The following is an 18,688-nucleotide window of genomic DNA, read 5'->3' as shown; positions in this document are numbered from 1 at the left end:
CCCTGCCTACATTTTGTGACTTCCTTCATGCCTAACTCACATCTTAACAACTCTTTCCTATTAAGATAGTATCAATGATGGTTTCCATCTGGCCTTTCCTTACAAACAATCTAGTTCTTTGCTTTTCTGTCATTATTGCCCTCTGATATGCCACCTGTCTCTTTCCATTCTAAATCTTCACCTTCAAAAACCCAGCTCTGCTTGGATCATTACATATTGAATCCATAGATACAAATAGCAATTGTACATCATAAATATGTACAATTATTATGAATCATTTTTTGAAATCTTGCTCAAATCCTATTAGCATTTCTTTCTGCTTCTAATAGGCCCCAATGAATTCACCCAGTAATGAGAATTTATTTGTACTTGCACGTCTTTTTTATTTCCTTTCTTTTTCCTGCTTTCCTGCCTTCCCTCCCTCCCTCCCTCCCTCCCTCCCTCGCTCCCTCCCTCCCTCCCTCCCTCCCTCCCTCCCTCCTTCCTTCCTTCCTTCCTTCCTTCCTTCCTTCCTTCCTTCCTTCCTTCCTTCCTCCTTTCCTTCCTTCTCTCTCTTTCTTCCTTTCTTTTGTTAGGCATGGGGCTTGAACTTGGAGCATGGGCACTATCTGTAAGCTCTTTGCTCAAGGCTAGAGCTCTAGCACTTCGAGCCATAGTGCCACTTCCAGTTTTCCGGTAGTTAATTGAAGATAAGAGTCGCATGGACTTTTCTGCCTGGGCTGGCTTTGAACTGTGATACTCAGATACCAGCCTCCTGAGTAGCTAGAATCACAGGCATGAGCCACCAGTGCCCAGCTTGTACTTGCATTTATTTGTTGTCTATATCACCTAATACAGTCTTTCATAATCCTAGATTCTTTCTTAATTTTTGTTTTGTATTTTCTTGGTTTCTCAGAAAAAGCATGAGCCTGGAAAGTTGGTATGTGTTGACTATACATTTTACCATCTTTTGGCCAATGCCAGGAGGTCTTCTTACATCTTGATATGGATTTTGGAGCTTAGATCTAGATCCTGGTTCTGACAGTTAAAAGCTATGAGACCATAGCAAGCCATTTGCCTCATGAACTTCCTTTTCTGCATCCATAAATGAATATAACTAATACATCTTTCATAGGATTATTGCAAAATACTTAATCCAGGGCCTGTCATTTGGTAAGTTTTCAGCTTCACTATGTCACAGGTAACATTAGCCAGTAAGGGCAGGTATGAAATGCTTCATCTCTCAACTTTAGTATAAAAATCTCTGGTTTTTAGGGCTAATTTCTCTCAGGTATATTTTTAGTGAATGTTGGATGCAACCCATAAAAAACAGGGCCCTAGAATAATGTAATAGAGTGTGATTTCACATAGTTTAGGTCAAGTTTGACATCTCCTGAATGGAAGGAGCTGGACGACCTAGGATGTCTTTGGGTTAAATAGAAATGTATATGCGTGTGTGTGTGTGTGTGTGTGTGTGTGTGTGTGTGTGTGTGTGTGTGTGTGTGTGTGTGTACACATGGGTGCTGTGTACATTGTCCTGCATACCCACATATAAAGACTAGAGTTTCTCTCAGCAGTGAACTGGTATGCACATGCATCCTTAAATAAGGCTTCTACATATCTTATTAAAAGTCTTCCAGAAGCTTCTAGCAAAATGCCAGAAGGGGTCTCAGTAGGTCAGCCCATACATGTGAAGTTTTTCAAAGCAGACTTTATGACATGTGTTTGTACAGTGCGTCAACACAAATTGCCTAGGAGTAGGCTTCCCCAAACACTTTAATGTACACAGCAAGTTGAGTCACACTATCAGTTAACATGGAGTTCCTGGTACTAACCCTTTCCAGCCTTGCTACTATCACTAGGTAAGCAATCCCAGGCTACTCAATGAAAGCTGACTCATACTTATTGTTAAAACTTGATTTACCAAAGGAGAAGTTTCTTCATGGTTCTTCTCTTTAGGACAAGAAAAAAGGATTTCCCAAATTCAAGTGAAGACCCTTCTTGGTCTTCCTTAAATATACTCCTAAAATGCCCCTGCTTCAATAGACCTACTGAGACCCCTTCTGGCATTTTGCTAGAAGCTTCTGGAAGACTTTTAATAAGATATGTAGAAGCCTTATTTAAGGATGCATGTGCATACCAGTTCACTGCTGAGAGAAACTCTAGTCTTTATATGTGGGTATGCAGGACAATGGGAGTACTGTCATGTTTACCAACAGAAAATTCACTGGAGGATTCCACTTTTTAAAGTAGCTTCCAGCTCTTTAGAGAATTGTAGAAATATGGACTGCTTCTCTTTTCTATTTTTTTCAAGGCAACTCAGTATTAACCTTGGATAAGGAAGTTTTTGGTTGTTATTATTAATATTGGTAATATGGTTTAGGTTTGTTTTTCAACAAATATATAAGACTGTATGCATGTAAATGACTGCTAGCATACAAAATAGACGCCATGAGTGTGAAAAGTGGATTAACCAAACATTTGTTCAGCACTTACCGGGTTCTTAAAGCAGCAGTAAGTTAGCCTTAAGTTAAGAGCATATGCTCCGGAGGTCCTGGCTCTGGTGTTCATATAATCTAAATATTTTTCTGTGCCTCAGTTTTAGCAAGAAGATGGCTACTGAGGGACTAAAGTTTTAATCAATAGCAGCCATATTTGGAAAGGAAGACTGGGAGTCCTTTTACAACAGGGGGCTGGTAACACAAGATAAAAAAATAGCTGCTCACTAGCCTTATACAGTAAAGAATAGGAATAGAAAAGTACAACATTTGGTGTTCTCTAAGGAGTATAGAACACTATCTAAGTGTGCATATGAAGTAAAACAACAAGCGATATAATAGGGATATTTGAGATAGGCTAAGAGGGGTGAAAATATGAGTCCTGAGTCCACCTATTGTCATTTAAGACATTTGTGCAAATTGTTTAATTTTTCTGTAGTTCAATTTCCTTAATTACAAAAGGAGAACAATAACACTACCTACCTCACCAGGCTGTGAGGAATATTAAGTTGGATAATGTGTAAAACTCTTAGCATAATGCCTCACCTCAAACAAGCATGTAAGTGCTGGGCTGGGATGTAGCTCAGTGGCAAAGCACTTGCCTAGCAAGTGCAACATCCTGGGTTTGATCCCCAGTACCAAAAAAGAAAAGACAAAAAAATACAGTTTAAAAAAAAAGCATGTAAGTGCATAAAATCACCCAGTCCTCATCCCCTCCTTCCTCCTTAGAAGCTTGCAGTCTTGGAGACATAAAGAGGAAAAGTCTACAAAAGATAAGGCATACATTTTTGTGCTAGTTCTGGGGCTTGAACTCAGCAGCTAGGCTCTGTCCCTGAGCTTTTGTGCTCAGGCTAGTGCTCTACCACATAAGCCACAGCTCCATGCCTGGATTTTTTGGATAGATAATTGGAGTAAGAGTCTCACAGTCTCTTCCTGCTCAGGTTGGTTTCAAACTACAGTCCTCAGATCTCAGCCTTTTGAGTAGCTAAGATTACAGGTATGAGCCACTGGTGCTTGGCTAAGATATACTTTAAGAACCATGTGAAAGATCATAACTGAGTCTACAAACGTGAAAGCACATTGGGTAAGGCTCCATAAAGAATCCACACAGATCTTAGTATTTGTGAGCAGCAAATAAGATGTATATATTTGTTAACAATTAGGCTTGGTTGGTATGTGATCGAGAAGAAAATAGCAGATAGATGCAGAAGCACAGGGGTAGAAAACTGAGGTCTACGTTAAGGCGACGATTCAGTTTTGTCTGGAAATCACTTGTAAGACTTCTGCCAGCTCAGACATTCCTTGTTGCCAATAATTAGCAAGTAGAACAGAAAAAGCAGTAAAATGCTTATATATATTGCTAAAGGTGATGGGGTTGTGGAAGATTTTTGAACAAAAGAATGTCCAAATTGGACTTTAGGAGAAATGGTCTGATAAGGTTACAAAGGACAGATTTGAGAGAGGGGAAGTGGTTATTAGAGGCTAGGAGATAGGCTAGGAAGGTAGAGTAAATCTAAATGAGAGATATTGGAGGCTGAACTAGAGAGTATGCATAGGCGATGGTAAGAAGATGGACTGAAAAGAGGTTTCAGAACTATTCTCAAAAGAGTTGGAATGAACGGAAAATAAAGAATGTCCCAATGGGAACTTATAATGGAGGCATGAGCAACAATGCTAGGTAAGGAGCACAAGTTTGGAAACAGACAGTGATATATATGAGTTAAGAGTTTGAAGAGCTGGTAGGGTTGATCAAAAGATAATCCTAGCAGGATGTTGGAAAAAGGACTGGTGCTGTGATTCTCTTAAGGCATTTTGAATCCTCTTTGGAACCATCATAACAGAAACAAAGTATTTAGATACTGAATACTGGTTAGATGGTGCCTATTCATGTGTAATTTAAGACTTTTAACATCATACTAAACTACAAAATGTACATAAAGAAGTCCAATAAGCTGCAGTTTTCCACAAAGACTATTTTGATGATCAAAAAACATATATCGAAAGCTTCTAGTTCCAGATCTTCTGACTCTCTCATTCTTTTTGACTCTGACTCTGTTTCTGTCTCATGTTGGTGCCACAATAATGATATTGGTCTCTTCTAGAACCTAGATATCCTTCTGAGCCAGCTCCCAAGTCACACAAAGCAATCTCTTTATAATTCTATTTTATTTCTTTCCCCCCCTCTTTTGTGTGGGTTGGCATTGGGGCTTGAACTAAGGGTCTAATGCTCTTGCTTTAGCTTGCTTGCTTATGGCTGGCACTCTATGAGCCATGCCTCCAGTCCATCACTTTGTTAGCTAATCAGAAACAGAATTTCACAGACTTTTCAGTCTGGATAAGATTTGTAACATAGTCCTCGGGGTCTTAGTCTCCCAAGGAAGTAGAATTACAGGTATGATCTACCAGTATCGGGTAAGTACTAATTCTTAAGCAGATGAATTTGTGAATCTGCATTTAACCCATTTGAAATTTATTTTTCTGTATTGTTTGAGATATGGTGAAATGACGTTCTAAATGTTCTAATATCCTATATAGTACAAATTATTACTCTTTAACTAAGATTCTTTTACTTTGAAAATAATTCTAATTCATATGCTAGATGATCAAATTCAGGGATGCTGTTTTTGTAGTTTAAAAATGAGGTAGGTACTGGTGGCTTATCTCAGTAATCCTAGCTACTTAAGAGGTTGTGATCAGGAGAACTGTATGCCAGATTGTGTAGAAAGGTCTTCATGACCCTAGGAGAAATAGTAAGGTTGCTAGAACTGACTTTCGCAATCTTAGGGGCTTCTACTTACCCTCTATTTACCATGTGGAATGTGTTAAACAAGACACTTGGGGTGGGAAGCAAAAAAGAAAGAGAGAAAAAAAAAGACACTTGACACATGGACTATGAATTTCTAACCTATAAAAAGGCCTCAGTTTTTACTGTCAGAGTTATTGGGAACTTGCAGCAGAGTTGGGCAAAGGGAAGACTTGATCTAATTTACACGTTAAAAAGATCCTTATGGCATGTATGAGGAGAATAGACAGAGGGGAAACAATAAAGGCAAATAGACTAGTTAAGAAGCTATTGCAGTGGTCTAGGCAATTGGTGATGGAAGCTTAGGCCAGGATGTGGGCAGTGAAGGTAGAGAAAGTTGTCAGAATTTGGAGAGCTTTTGAACATGGGAAAAAATTGCTAATGCATTGGATATGGTATAAGGGAGAGGAGGACTCAATGCTTATGTTCTGAGCAACTGGAAGGATAGGGTTGCTATAATTGAGATGGCTACAATCAAGCTTATAGAAGTATTAGAAGCATAGCTAATGTTGTATGTTATTCAATAATAATATGGAAAAATACTTCTGTAGTCTTGAATTTGAAAAATTACAAAACTCAGAAGCTACAAAGAAAAAATTGACAAAATGATAGCTGGGCGCTGGTGGCTCACGCCTGTAATCCTAGCTACTCAGGAGGCTGAAATCTGAGAATCACAATTCAAAGCCAGCCCGGGCAGGAAAGTCCGTGAGACTCTTATCTCCAAAAAACCACTAGAAAACCGGAAGTGGTGCTGTGGCTCAAGCAGTAGAGTACTTGCCTTGAGCTGAAGAGCTAAGGGACAGCGCCCAAGCCCAGAGTTCAAGTCCCATGACCGACAAAAAAAAAGAAAAAATTGACAAAATGAAATAAACTTTTTATAGTGATGTATGAAGAGAAAAAAAGATTATAGACACAAATCCCAGAATTAGATTCACGGTATGTGCAGAGTTCTTCTACAATCTTAAAAGACAGATGACCAATGGAAAACAGGCTATGGCAAAAGAATACCAGTTAGGCTAGTACACCTGTGAAAAGAGGCTCAGTTTATGACACTAGTAAAAATTATTGCTTACAATTTTCCTTTTTAAATGTACCCTGGTACTATGCTGAGCACACTAAATGTCTCAGTGCTCATTCTATGAGCTATCATTTTTTGTGGTACTTAGTTTTAAACTAAGGGCCTTGTGCTTGCTAGGCAAGTGCTCTGCTACTTGAGCCATGCTCTCAGTCCAAGTCTTGAAATTTTCATTGTTAGCAAGCCTGTGGAGAAACAGCATTCTCACATACTCTTAATAAAGCTGTAGATTCATAAAGAATTTCTGATGAACAATTTTTCAGTCTACTAAAAGTTTAAATATTCATGTCCTTTGATCCATCAATTCCATTTCTAGGGACCCAACTAGAAAACTAACTGCACAAATGATATGAGATCTAGACAGAAAGATATTTATAATAGTGAAAACTGGAAACAATTTAATAACTCACCAAAGGAGAATGGTTAAATAAGTCACACTATTATCATGCTATCAAATACTATGCAGCTTTAAAATAGGGTGGAACTGCAAATGTTGTTGGATATGACAGAATAACAGAAATGCTTTTTAACAGGAAAATCAAACTATAATGTTGGACTTTTCTCCCCTCTAAATACTTCTTAGTTCTATGAAATCTTTTTGCCTTACAATTGTATTAATTTTGCAATTTTTAGGTGTTAAAAAAAGAAGAAATCAAATGTCACGTATTTCTGAAAGTTCCCAAGGGAGAATCTTGGAGGCTGTAGCTTATTTGTTGCACTCCAATCACTGTGACACTATGAAGTTTCCAATGTGTGCCTTGTGGCCTTGGGAAAAAGACATTTCTAACTTTAGTTTTCTTACAGAGAAAACATAGATTACACCTGTCCTATTTATTTTATTGGACAGTGATGAAGGTAAAATAGAAAAATAGTTTTTAAAAAGTATAAAGCCTTCTAAAACTATAAAGGTCAATATTTCATGTGCCAGTTAATTACCTACTTCTTTAAAGAAACAGTCAATTAATATCAAAATTCAGGTGATCTCTTAGAATTTGTTATAATGGAATCCCTCCTGCCCCTGATAGGTTTTGCATAGAGGCAGTTTAGGTATTTTGCTTAAGTGTTCTAGAATGTTGGGATTTTTTTGAGACATTGTGAAAAAGACAATCAAGAGGAAATTAGCTTCTCTTCATTAAGGTGGGTTCTTAATTTAAAAGAAATGAAAATTTCCTGTACATTAAAGCACATCATTTGAAATGTGTGATGTCCTGTGACTAAAGACTGAGTGATAAACCTCGGCAACATTTTTCAGGTGGATAATTGAATGTGGCTAAAGTTTAAACATGGAGAGGACCAGATCATGGAAGGCTGAGAATGCAGATGTAGGACTTTGGACTTGCTGGGAAAAGTCTATAATGGATGTTATTGAAAAAAAGTTTAATTAGAACATTGGTCTGTTAGAATATTATTTATTTAGAATATTTAATTTATTTATTTAATTTAAGTTATTTAGAATATTTAATTAGAATATTGGTCTGTGACTGATACACAAGATGAAGGAGGAAGTCAGGTAGACCATTTAGGAAGTGGTTATAGTTAAGCCAGAGGTGAGGTGCTGAGTATCTGGATCACAATGGAAGAAGAAGGTTGAGGAAGGGACCCATGTGAGAGTGAGTGTTGACATGGAAACAACAGGATCTAGAGACTGGGAATAGTCAAAGGCCTTTAAGTTGCTCACATTAACTGGATTTTGAGAGGAACTCAGGAAGGCTCCCCACCTATGCAGTCTTCTCCACCCTCCTAGTAAACCTCCACTTCTAAGGAAACCCTATCCCATCTACTAAGGAAGCTTATTTTGAAAAAAAATTCAGACTAATCTAATGGAAGTTTTGAAGCATTTATTTACTAATATCATTTTATAAAATCAGGGTAGGGTATAAGTGTTATAAAGTTTCTAAATTGGGAAACAAAAGCATGCAATTCATTCTATTGTCAGTTTTTGTGGAGATTAGTGACAATTGTCAGGTCTTCAAATCAGAAAGTGACGTATTCAGGTTTTGTTTGTGTAGAAATGAATCCTTTTTATTTGCTTCAAATCCCCTGGGCCCCTCCTGAAAACCCCATCTCCCCAGGAAACATCGTATCATCAATTTACTAGCCTAATTAGTGAAAAGAGGTAAATCAGTTACAAGATTTTCATGGAAATATTTGAAATTAATTAGCATTGTCAGCCTTTATTTGCATAGGTTTTATTCAAACTGTGTCTTCACCCTCCTTGTACAATTTTTTAAAAGATTGAGTTGAAACAATGAGACTCAGAGAATCTGTGTATAAAGAGCTTGAAGAATTTAAATACATGGGTTTATTATTAACACAGTAGCAAATATATCAGAGACACACCCCTTGAAAACTGTTGCAAAGAAACACAAAGCAGCTCTGAGAAAGCTCTGTACCCAATAAGTAAGCCTGAGGAAGCATATTTGCTCCGTGATGCCCAGAAGATAAGCCTGGCAAACCTCGGTGTGATTGAAGAAGCCAGTTGGAGACTTGACTTAGTCGAGGCGAGACACAGGCACTTGTTGCTCTCCACTAAGAACTCTACATGATGGTATTTGCATTTTGGAAATTCTTCCTCATCCTAAGCTGCCTTATAGGTAAGAAAAGAAACTCTAAACTGGAAATGGAGTTTTGTTTTAGACTGAAATAACAAACTCTTACATAAATTTTTTTTTCTCTCCTAGGCTTAAAAGGACTCGTGACTAGTATATCGAGTCATTTGTAGAATTTTTGCTTAGCGAATTGTGTCATACTGATATTTGGGAGGCAAGACTGTATTAATATTGTGTTATTTCAAAGGGGAACAAATGCATTTTCTCAGCAAGGGAGGTTTCTGTTTTACTTCAGTGTTTCTTCTAAGCTCTTTGTGATGATTGTATTCTGTTGTTACATCAGGTAGAGCCTGCGTTCGAGCCAGACATAAATGTGGGAAGAACAGAGATATGTGAAGTGTTTTATTGTATTATATTTCTTAAGAGTTGTGCTTTTCCAAACTAAGATTATATTTTATATTTTGTGAGTTTTTTATCAATGTGTATAATATGGGTGGTTGTAGGGAATGTGTAGAGAATAAATGTTTTTTTAATTTAAAATCCCAACATTACACTCAGGAAAGATGATTAATACAGAAAATCTTTGGCCTTTTTTTCAAATACCAATCTCTCCTTATGATAAGGCTATGTCTATGATAGATACAATAATAGTGTTTGTCAAGCTATTTTAAGCCAGGCACCCATGTCTCACACCTGTAATCCTAGCTTCTTGCTGAGATCAGAGGACTGAAGTTCTATTCCAGCCAGGAAGCTGGAAGTAGAGGCTCAAATATTATCCTTGTACGGAAAAAAGGAGAATATTTTAATGCTGGGAATTGGTGGTTAGTGTGTGTAATCTTACCTTCTCAGGAGTTTGACATCTGAGGATCATGGATCAAAGCTAGCCCCTGGCAGAAAATTCAGTGAGACTCTCACACCCCAAGTTAAACACCAAAAAAATCCAAAAGTGAAGCTGTGGCTCAGTGGTAGTGAACTAGCACCCAGGCTGTGAATTCAAGCCCCAGGACTGGCACACCCACACACATACACACAGAGGATATTTTAAGTTATCAGTAATTATAGATATTCCTAAATGAGATTGACTAGCATATTTAATGAAATAAGAATAAGAATATGCTTAGGATAAAGTATTATGAAAAAGTGGGATACACAAACAGCTATAATAAATTAATAAAAGATAATGTGCAAATGGTGGTTACTTCTAGACAATAGATTTCTACATGATTTTGATATTCTGTCCCAAAATTTCCTGTTTTTATAAAGGAATGTTGTATATTGATTTTTTTCAGTGTTGGGTATCAAACCCAGAGCCTATACATTTTTTACAATTAGAAAAAAAATGTTCATTTTCAAAACTATGCTGTGGTTGGTAACAATTGTTTGAACATTCATTTCTAATTTCTAAACTCAGGTATTGGGAGGAGTCAAGTCATCAGAAGCCAATATTGCATTCATCTCATGACCTAAACAGGCTGTAGACACACATTACTATTTTTCTTACTCCATAGAATATTCATTTAAATGTAATTTTAGTAGTTAAAGTCTTTGTCTCTTCTTCCAATCCTTAGCCAATTGGGTCAAGCCCAGGCTTTGTCACCAGCTCTCAGAAACCATACCTATAGTCAACACCTATTTCCTTGAATGAGCCTTAAGCTGGCCTATGTTAGACACAGGGTTTGGAATGTGGGCAAGGGTAATTTTTTTAACATGTGTATGCCAGTCCTATGGCTTTAACTCAGGGCGTGGGTGCTATCCCTGAGTATTTTTATTTCCCCTCAAGGTTACGTTCTATCACTTGAGCTACAGTTACACTTCTGGCTTTTTTTGAAGATAAGAGTCACATGGACTTTCCTGTTTATGCTGGCTTCGAACCATGATCCTCAGGTCTCAGCCTGCTGAGTAGCTAAGTTTATAGACATGAGCCACTAGTGGCTGACTAGGATAATTTTAAAAATAATTAGCCTATGTAAAAATTTTACTGGCTGATTAAGCACACATAATAAATGATCATTGTAGAAAGGTTACAAACATGAAAATATATAAATAAGAAAATAAAATTTCCCCCAAATCCTAATACTACTTAAATTTGGGTGAATTTCTTAACAGTTTTCCTCTGCAAGTCTATTACATTAAAAATGGAGATTACAAGTTGTATGCAATTTTTATAATAAAAAATAATGATATACTGTTGAGTTCTTACACATGACTTGTAAAACAAGACCCAATCAGCGTACCCAATACTTTTGAATATCTGGTGAAACTGCTGTTTTTCTTGATGTGTAAAATATGCTGTATATCTAAATGTGTAAAGCCGGCAGATGGAATGGGAATAGGCTATAATATATTGCCAGTTTCTGTGCTTACAAATGCAGAGAAGTCAGAGAAGGGAAGATTTCGGTAAGCTATATCTGCCATTTACAGTTATCAGATCACTTCAGTGATTCAGGAGACCCTAGTTGATCCAAGTAATGCTGTGGAAAAACTTACAGTGTTTCTTTCAGTGTACACTTTGATGCTGCACCTGTACTTGTTTTAAAGAGAAAGTAAAGTGGTGTCGCACATGCTGTCTGGCACATGGTGGACACATAGTAAATGTGTGTTGACATCAAGAAATGAGCTTCGTATATATGTTTAAGATTAAACCAAGAAAAGAATTATATGTGTATGTATGCATGTGTGTGTGTATGTATGTATGTATGCATGTATGTATGTATGTATGTATGTCATGAAACTTGGGACCCGGGTCTCTGTTCTTGAGCTCTTTATGTTCAAGGCTAGTGTTCTACACACAGCTCTACTTCTAGTTTTCTGGTGGTTAATTGGAGACGAGTCTCACAGACTTTTCCTGCCTGAGTTGGCTTAGAATCTCAGTAGCTAAGACTATAGGCATGAATCACCAATGCCTGGTGGAATTTTATATTTTAGTGAAAATGTTTTCAATGACTGCTTAGAGGTCACAGTTTAAATTCTTATTCAGGAAAGGTAATTTAAATAAAAAACCTTTTGCAAAATTGCACTTTTAATATGTAGTCATTACCTTTTGGAAAAATACGTTAATATTGTTTATGTACATACTGTGCATATGAAAGTAATATATTTTGAAACCACGGTTTTCAATGTAGTGAGACCCTATAAGTGGTACAGTTCCTGCCTAACAGGCACAAGGCCCTGAGTTCAATATTAACTACTGCTACAGTAAACAAATATATTATAATGAAGGATCAATTATAAGCTGGGCACCAGTGGCTCACACCTGTAATCCTAGCTACTCAAGAGGCTGAGATAAGAGGATCACATTTCAAAGCAAGTTTGTGTAGAAATGTCCGTGAGACACAGCACTGATTAACCACCAAAAAAACCTGGAAGTTGAGCTGTGGCTTAAGTGATAGAGCACTAGCTTTGAGCAAAAAAGCTCAGGGACAGTATCTAAACCTTGAGTTCAAGCCCCAGGATTGCACACATGTACAAAAAAAAAGAATGAATTATAGATGAGTATTGGGAATTTGAGCAAGAAAAGAATAACTAAAAATATATATTGTCTCACTTTAAAATTTGAAGTTCCAATTTGAAATCTAATGTGATATTACTAAGTTTGCAGATCTCAAATTAGTTAATACATGTGTATGTTTTAATTTAATTTAATTTAATTTTCATTTATTTATTTATTTTTGGGTCCAGTTGTGAGTCCTGAACTCTGGGCCTGGGTGCTATCCCTCAGCTCTTCAGCTCAAGGCTAGCACTCTACCACTTGAGCCACAGCGCCACTTCCGGCTTTTTTCTTTTTGCTTATGTGGTGCTGAGGAATCAAACCCAGGGCCTCATGCATGCAAGGCAAGTGCTCTACCACTGAGCCATCTTCCCAGCCCACGTATGTTTTAATTTTAAAATAAAATGTTATTTTAAAATATAATGGAAAACGTTTGAACCAGATGTCATTCTCAAGTTGTTGATTATCATTTCCCTCCATTTTGGTCTGTGCTATAAATGGCTTCCCGGTGCATTAATATGGCAGGCAGAGATAGTGTCTGGCTTCCTCATCATTGTATTATTTCTCTAGTTATTGATATGGCAGGTAGAGATGGTGTCTGGCTTCTTCAACATTGTCTATAGTATATAGTCATCTTTTCCTTCTGTATTCCTCATGCTACAAGAACCTTTATTCTATCATTTACTTTATCATCTATCCATCTATCATCTATCTATATGTCTGTGTAGTACTGGGGATTGAACTGGCCTTGTACTTGCTAGACAAGCACTATACCACTTGAGTCATGCCTTAGTTTTCAAGGTAGGATCTCACTTTATGCCCAAGCCCACTTGGACTACAATCCTTCTACTTGTGCTTCCCCTTATTTCTGGGATGATAGGTACGTGTCACTATGCCTTGCTATTGTGCTTCCCTTGTAGCTAGGATAACAGGTGCTCATGATAACCAAGCCTTTGGCTGATATGGAGTCTCGTGATCATCTTTTTGCCCAGGCTGGCCGGGGACTGTGATCCCCTAACACCTGCCTCCGAAGTAGGTAGTGTTACAGGGTTAGGTGAGCTTATCTAGTAATTTCCTTTATGTTTGATGTAATTCCTTAAGTGTATTTTAGTAAGTTACAAATCTTTTTGTTTTCTGTTGATGGGGAATCTGTTTTTTTTAATTCTCAAAGAATAGTTTCACCAGATATAAATTCCATTTTTTGTCATTTTTGTTCTGTGACTGAGTTCATCAACATATTTCTCACTTTTTTTTTCACAAATCATGTGAGGATTGAAACAAAACTATATCATTCTAGCTGGGCAATGGTGGCTCACAACAGTAATCTTAGATATTCAGGAAGCTGAGATTTGAGGGTCATGATTTGAAGTCAGAGACCTGAGACTTATCTCCAATTAACCAAAAAACAAAAACAAAAAACTGGAAATGGAGCTCAAGTGGTAGAGCAGTAGTCTTGAGCAAAACAAAGCTCAGAGATAATACCTAGATCCTCAGTTCAAGTCTCAGGACCAGCACAAAACAAAAACAAAACCAGAAAATCCCAATAGCATTCTTTTTTTTTTTTTTTTTTTTTGCCGGTCATGGGCCTGAACTCTGAGCCTGGGCGCTGTCCCTCAGCTCTTCAGCTCAAGGCTAGCACTCTACCACTTGAGCCACAGCACCACTTCCAGCTTTTTCTGCTTATGTGGTGCTGAGGAATCGAACCCAGGGCCTCATGCATGCAAGGCAAGCACTCTACCACTGAGCCAACTTCCCAGCTCCAATAGCATTCGTATATTCAGAAGAATAAAATTTAGAAGTAGAGAAGGTAAATGGACTTAAATGAAAGAAAGGTTTGTACACTTTTCTCAAAGTGGTGAAATAGTGATACTGATAGACTGTTATGACTCATATATTAATATTGTAATGCCCTGAGCAACCACTATGAAAACTACACAAAGATACTTACATTAATACATAGATGAATATTGTTGGCATAAAAATGTTCAAGTGACCAATAAGAAGGCAGGAACCAAAGGAAACAAATGGAAAACAAATAATAAAATGGCATACTTAGGAATTAACCTTCCAATAATTACTTATTAAATGCAGTCACATTGGCTATAACTACAATTATATAGATCCAAAGAAATTCACATTAAATTTAAAGATGTAAGTAGACTGAATGTATAAAGGATAGAAAAATATATACTGTATAAACATTTCTCTAAAACCTAGGGTAGCTATATATCTGATAAAGTAGATTTAAGAACAAAGGAAACACTACTACTACTACTACTACTACTACTACTACTACTACTACTACACACACACACACCGTATACACATTCCCTAAAGATAAAAGAATCAATCCAACAGGAGAGCCTAATGATTCTTCATGTGACCACATAAAACAGCAGATTCAAACAAAACTGGTAGGGTTAAAATGAGAAAGAGGAAAATCCACAGATATAGTAAAGAATCTCAAAAACTCAGAAACTAATAACTCTATTAGACAGAATATCAAAAGAAAGTAAACTATTGTGAATAGCATCTCTATTGGCTTAGTCACATTGTTTTAAAATCCTATCTCTTGTTATAGAACATGTCACCTATGAACATGCCAAGCTACTATAGAATGTTAACACAAAAAGACCTTGAGCTTGGCCATAAAACCCAAGAAAATTAAATATAATTGAAAATAATTTAAATTAAAATGTAATTAATATAGTTAATTAAAGTGAAACATAATTGAAATAATAAGAAGTATGTTCTCTGATCGTAATTGGATCAAACTAGAAATCAGTAACAGAGGGGTGGCAATAGAGCCTAGTGTTAGGGAGCTTGCCTAGCCTGCACAAGGCCTTATGTTCAATCTAGCACAGACCAAAAAATTATTAAGCATCTCACAAACATTTCCTGTAAGTGAGTTATTTCTAGTTATATTTACTGGGAAATTAAAATGGAAAAAAGTTAAAAATGTATATAAGAATATATTGCATTAAACATTAGAAAGAGGACTGACATTTCTATTAGTCATGTCGATTTTGTATACTCATGTATACTCATGAGAGGATGAGAGTGCAAAAGAAAATTAATGTGGGGCTATTATTTATTATGAATATAATGTTGATCTTTCAATGTCCCACCCCATGCATGGTGTTAGAGATCAGATCACCCCAGCTTGCCTGAGATTTTCCTTGTTTCAGCCCTGAAAGCCAGAGAAAACGATTTTGAGAATTAGTTTATATATATATATATATATATATATATATATATATATATATATATATATATATACACACACACACACACACACACACACACACACACATATATATATATATAAATATATATATTAAAGATACTGTACAGAGGGGTTAGAGTTACATGAGCAAGATAATGAGTCCATTTTCTATCCAACATTGTTACCCCCCTCCTTTATTTTTCCCCTACCATCCTTTTCGTCTCCACCTCTCCAAATCCTACTCCTCCCAAGGGTGTAAAGTTCATTTTCAACGTAGTGTCTTGTACATCTCATTGTTACAATGGGTCATCTGTATCCTTATTTCAGCATTTTGTTATTTCCCTTCCCTTCCCAAATTAGAAAAATGTATATACAACATGCAGAGCGCAGGAATCAAATACAGTGACAACAGGGGCTATACCACGGGGGAAGAACATACAAAGAAACCAAAAAATCACATAGTACATTATAAGTACATTAAAAAGAACAGCAAGAAAGATAAAATCTCTTGTGTCCCTATCTTGTGGTTCATTTCGCTTAGCATCAGCTTATATGGTCATATGTACATAGCTTTCAAGAAAATGTGATATATATATATATATATATATAAAATGGAATTCCATTTATATATATGTATATATATCACATATATATACATATATATACATATATATAAATGGAATTCTATGCCTCCATCAGAAAGAATGACACTATCCCATTTGTTAGGAAATGGAAAGACTTGGAAAAAATTATATTAAGTGAAGTAAGCCAGACCCAAAGAAACATAAGTCCCATGGTTTCCCTTATCTGCAATAATTAGTATATGTCGAGGACAAGAAGAAGAGACCGTTTTAAAACCATAGTGTTTTGTGGTAAAATAAATTAATGTTATCAAAATGTGAATGTGTACCATTGTTTTCTGATGATTATCTTTTCAGGTCAAGCTAGTATGGTGCAAGTGACCATCCCAGATGCCTATGTGAATGTGACTATTGGAGCGGATGTCACTCTCATCTGCATCTACACCACCACTGTGGCCTCTCGGGACAAGCTCTCCATCCAGTGGTCTTTCTTCCATCAGAAGGAGATGCAGCCAATTTCTGTAAGAATTTTGTTCCTAAACTCTTCCTCTTTGGTAGTTCTAACTGAAAACTGTTGAGGTAAGTGTGTGAAGGAATGGTATGATAGTGAACAGTTACAAAACCCGAATTACAGAGTTTGAAGACAGGTATTTAGTGAAGGCCATCAGCTTACTGACTTGGCCATTGTGTTCTCTTCATATTTATTTATACCTGTTGTCTCAATTCCATGTAGGTCAGCGTTATGTAGTTTATGTATTCCAGAATAGATAGAAGTGTCCCTTTTCATAGGTGAAATAAAAAGTAGTTCTGAAAGAACTCCCATTACAGTTGGCTCCTTATTTCCAGAAGACTCCAGTTTAAATGTTAGTCCTAACTGATCTGGTCTAACAATTTTTGGCATCTGCTTGTCAAGTTAACTGGCTTATTGTGCCAGATGGAGTCCTGAATGGAATTTCCCAGACTGACACAGAGGGACTACGGTAGTGAAGTTAGAGGTGAGATGATGGGGTGTGTTAGCAAAGTGTCTGGGGAAAGAGTTTGATAGAAGAAGGTGGGAGAAGGATAGAAGGGTAAAAGGATCCCAAAGAAAGGCTGCCATCTTCTGACATTGAGGGTAATTCTTTCTATGAATTAACCCTATGATTCCTTAAAAGCGTGTGTGTGTGGAAGCCTTCACATGTGTATGTGAGCATATACAAATTGCTTGCCTATACACATCCCTTGAGGTAAAAGGCCTAAAGCTTATATCAGATTCTCAAAATGATGCCTGATCCCAAATGGAGTTTTGAGAAGAGACCAATCAGTGTGGCTGGGAGAGTCAGATATAACTGACTTGAACTTTGAAGGAAAGAAAAGGTTAGTAGAAAGAAAGGGAGAACAAGCTGAATGGGATTCAGGAGGCCTAGAAACAGAGGTGAAGGACAATGAAAGCATTAGCTTGGAGGAGTCACACCTTGGATAGCGTTATTTTACCCCTCACTGGCCCTTTGCAGGTACTGAGTCGTCTCTTTATGGGAGATTTTGAACATCTGGTTAGTGGGAAACATCATTTGAGGGAGATTCTATTGATGCTAATCTTTCATCAAAGTTAAACAGTTTTGCTCACTGCTGATTTTCTTTGACAAATATTTGAATCACTCTGTACCTATTTAAAATACAGTAGAATGACATGGGGAATCAATTTACATACACATGTGAAAACATTAAGAATATAAATCCCTGTAAATTTTATCCATGTAAAAATCATTAGAACAACAGTAGCATTGGTAACACCAGTAACAATTACTAGAAGAATTCTATCAGATTCCATTACTCAAAATGTCCTGACCCAAGGCCTTGCATGAAATGATCACTTTTGAGGGTGGATGGCAATAATCACATGATCTCTCATTCTTTTAAAATTTTGATTTCCTGATTAGTGTCTTTGACACATTCTTTATCTGTAGCTCTGAAATCCTTCTTATTTCTTCCAGTAGCAGGTGAATCTAAAAAGACCTTTCCAACATATACCGAAATGTCTTCTGCCTGAAATTCAGATCAAGATGTGCTCAACTTCCTGGAGGTCAGGCAAAGCCAGTCTGAGTTCATAAGGAATAAATTCTTATATATACCTCCTTTGATACCAATATCCAGGGCCATCTCCTGGTTTAACTCTATAGCTAGCAAAGGATTGGGAGGGAGCTGCAGGCTGGGAAGATTTTGTAACCAACCAAAAGCTTTTACTAGACTTAGGATTGTCTGGGAAGAAGTAGAATGGATTGAATTGAGTGTGGCTTGAGATCAGGACTTCTCTTGGAAGGATTTAGAAGGAAAACTTGACTTACAAATAATGATAAATGAATGTCTTGTTTTACTTGCTATTTGTTTCTTTCTTCAGAATGTTGGATACAGATAGTTACTCTTTTGGGTTGTCCAAATCATTTGAAGGCCTCTGCACTGAGCTGCTGAGTCATGTAGAACATGTTCCAGCTGAATGAGACCTGTGCTTTG

The 18,688-nt window shown here is 36.9% G+C and overlaps 1 protein-coding gene across 1 annotated transcript in view; it reads left to right on the top strand.

Annotated features, from left to right (window-relative positions):
• The first annotated feature begins 8,807 nt into the window (after positions 1-8,807).
• Vsig1 (V-set and immunoglobulin domain containing 1) overlaps positions 8,808-18,688 on the top strand; it is a 31,652-nt gene continuing 21,771 nt past the window's right edge. The window contains exons 1-2 of the mRNA XM_070039941.1: positions 8,808-8,949; positions 16,556-16,719. Coding sequence (XP_069896042.1) covers positions 8,898-8,949; positions 16,556-16,719 — 216 coding nt within the window. The 5' untranslated portion in view covers positions 8,808-8,897. The remainder of the gene's footprint in view (positions 8,950-16,555; positions 16,720-18,688) is intronic.

The sequence above is a fragment of the Dipodomys merriami genome, unplaced genomic scaffold (genome assembly GCF_024711535.1).
Source record: "Dipodomys merriami isolate MVZ:Mamm:240054 unplaced genomic scaffold, mDipMer1.0.p SCAF_3, whole genome shotgun sequence".
Taxonomy (NCBI): Eukaryota; Metazoa; Chordata; class Mammalia; order Rodentia; family Heteromyidae; genus Dipodomys; species Dipodomys merriami.
The sequence above is the reverse complement of the archived record's forward strand: the minus strand, read 5'-3'. Positions and strand labels throughout refer to the sequence as shown.